Here is a 1,393-nt window from a genome sequence, read left to right on the forward strand (position 1 = left end):
ACATGATTGCTCTTCACTTATAGGTTCCTCTGAAACGTAGGAACACATCTCACTTATTTTCATGCTTCAGTCCCATTTCATCATAAACTTTGAAAATAACACAGATATTTTGGTTTAAAATATTGGTGCCTGGTATTGCTAGAAAGGTTCTTTTACTTCAAGAAAAAGATTTGAGATTATGCAAGTGATGAAATAGGTTTTGTTTGTCTTATTTCCTTTCTGTTCTTCCCAGCCCTTTCATTAGCTCAGGCTGCTGACCTGACTAGCGTGCGTAGTTATCCATTCTTCATCAATGGATGCCAGTTTTGAAGAACTGATGTTGTCTTCCTTCTGCTCTTCCTTTGGAGGCGTTCGAACAGCCCGAATTACGTAGTCTCTGTGTGGGGAGCACTTCCAGAAACATCAATATAAGCACAGATACTATGGGGCTGACACTGAGTTCAAGAATATACCATATTGCATAGTAACTCTAAGGGCTGCTTTAAAGTAGGATCTTGTTAAATTCTGTAGTAATCTGCTACAACAATTCCTTCACTTATTTTTTTCTGCCTTTGTCTTAATGCCTTATTTAGAGGTAAGTTTTACCTTTAAAATTTTCTTTCCTGCATATCATATCTTTCACAAAATGATTTTAAAAGGCTTAATAGTTCACACTGCAAATGTGGAAGTCCCTTCTGGTCATACTACCATCTTCCTGGATTATACAAGCTCAAAATAGACTTATTTGAGATGATGAAGAGGTTTTCCCCCTTAACACCGACAAATGGAATGGACTTCAGATATCACACACTTACTTGCCCTATTAGCAGTCCGGTGACGTAAGGGTTTAATTTTATACTGAGGTCTGAAAGGTACTGCCCAATAGTTTCCTCAACAAAGTAGGTTCTGCCCATTGCTGCAGGTTTAAGTCTTAGTGTTGTGGTCTCAACCTATAAAACAAACAATGTATAAAGTCAAAGAAAGTGTACATCCTGTAGGAGTTGCATGAAAATAAGTCTCACACAAAGACGCTGGCTAGATTAACACTCCATCTGCCAAAAAAGGTTATTTAAGAAGCTTGGGGTTTTTTTGTTAAACTAAAACCAGAACTCTATGCTAGAAGAAAAAGTGTGCGACCCTTACCTGGAAGAAAATTATTTTAAATATCTGCCCCTGAAAAGACATAGCAAATCATGCAAGCAAATGCTAGGAAAATCCATATCTCTGAGCAACATTTCTGGCCATATCATGTTTCACCAGAGACCAGAAAGCAAGGTATGTATTTCTGCCTTTGCATTCCTCTTTGAGGAATCTGCTACATTTCACACTTGGATTCAAAACATGCAATGCACAATTTTCATTCTAACCCCCAAAAGCATTAAAGCACAGCGTCGAAAGGCCACCGCCGCAGCTC

The 1,393-nt window shown here is 38.3% G+C and overlaps 1 protein-coding gene across 1 annotated transcript in view; it reads right to left on the bottom strand.

Annotated features, from left to right (window-relative positions):
- The window catches only part of LOC104277912 (chromosome unknown open reading frame, human C1orf27), a 14,171-nt gene extending 13,248 nt beyond the window's left edge, over positions 1 to 923 (bottom strand). The window contains exons 1-2 of the mRNA XM_009874714.1: positions 795 to 923; positions 259 to 390 (exon numbers count right to left, since the gene is read on the bottom strand). Coding sequence (XP_009873016.1) covers positions 259 to 390; positions 795 to 893 — 231 coding nt within the window. The 5' untranslated portion in view covers positions 894 to 923. The remainder of the gene's footprint in view (positions 1 to 258; positions 391 to 794) is intronic.
- Between the last annotated feature and the right edge of the window lie 470 nt (positions 924 to 1,393).

The sequence above is a fragment of the Apaloderma vittatum genome, unplaced genomic scaffold (assembly GCF_000703405.1).
Source record: "Apaloderma vittatum isolate BGI_N311 unplaced genomic scaffold, ASM70340v1 scaffold9848, whole genome shotgun sequence".
Lineage (NCBI taxonomy): Eukaryota > Metazoa > Chordata > Aves > Trogoniformes > Trogonidae > Apaloderma > Apaloderma vittatum.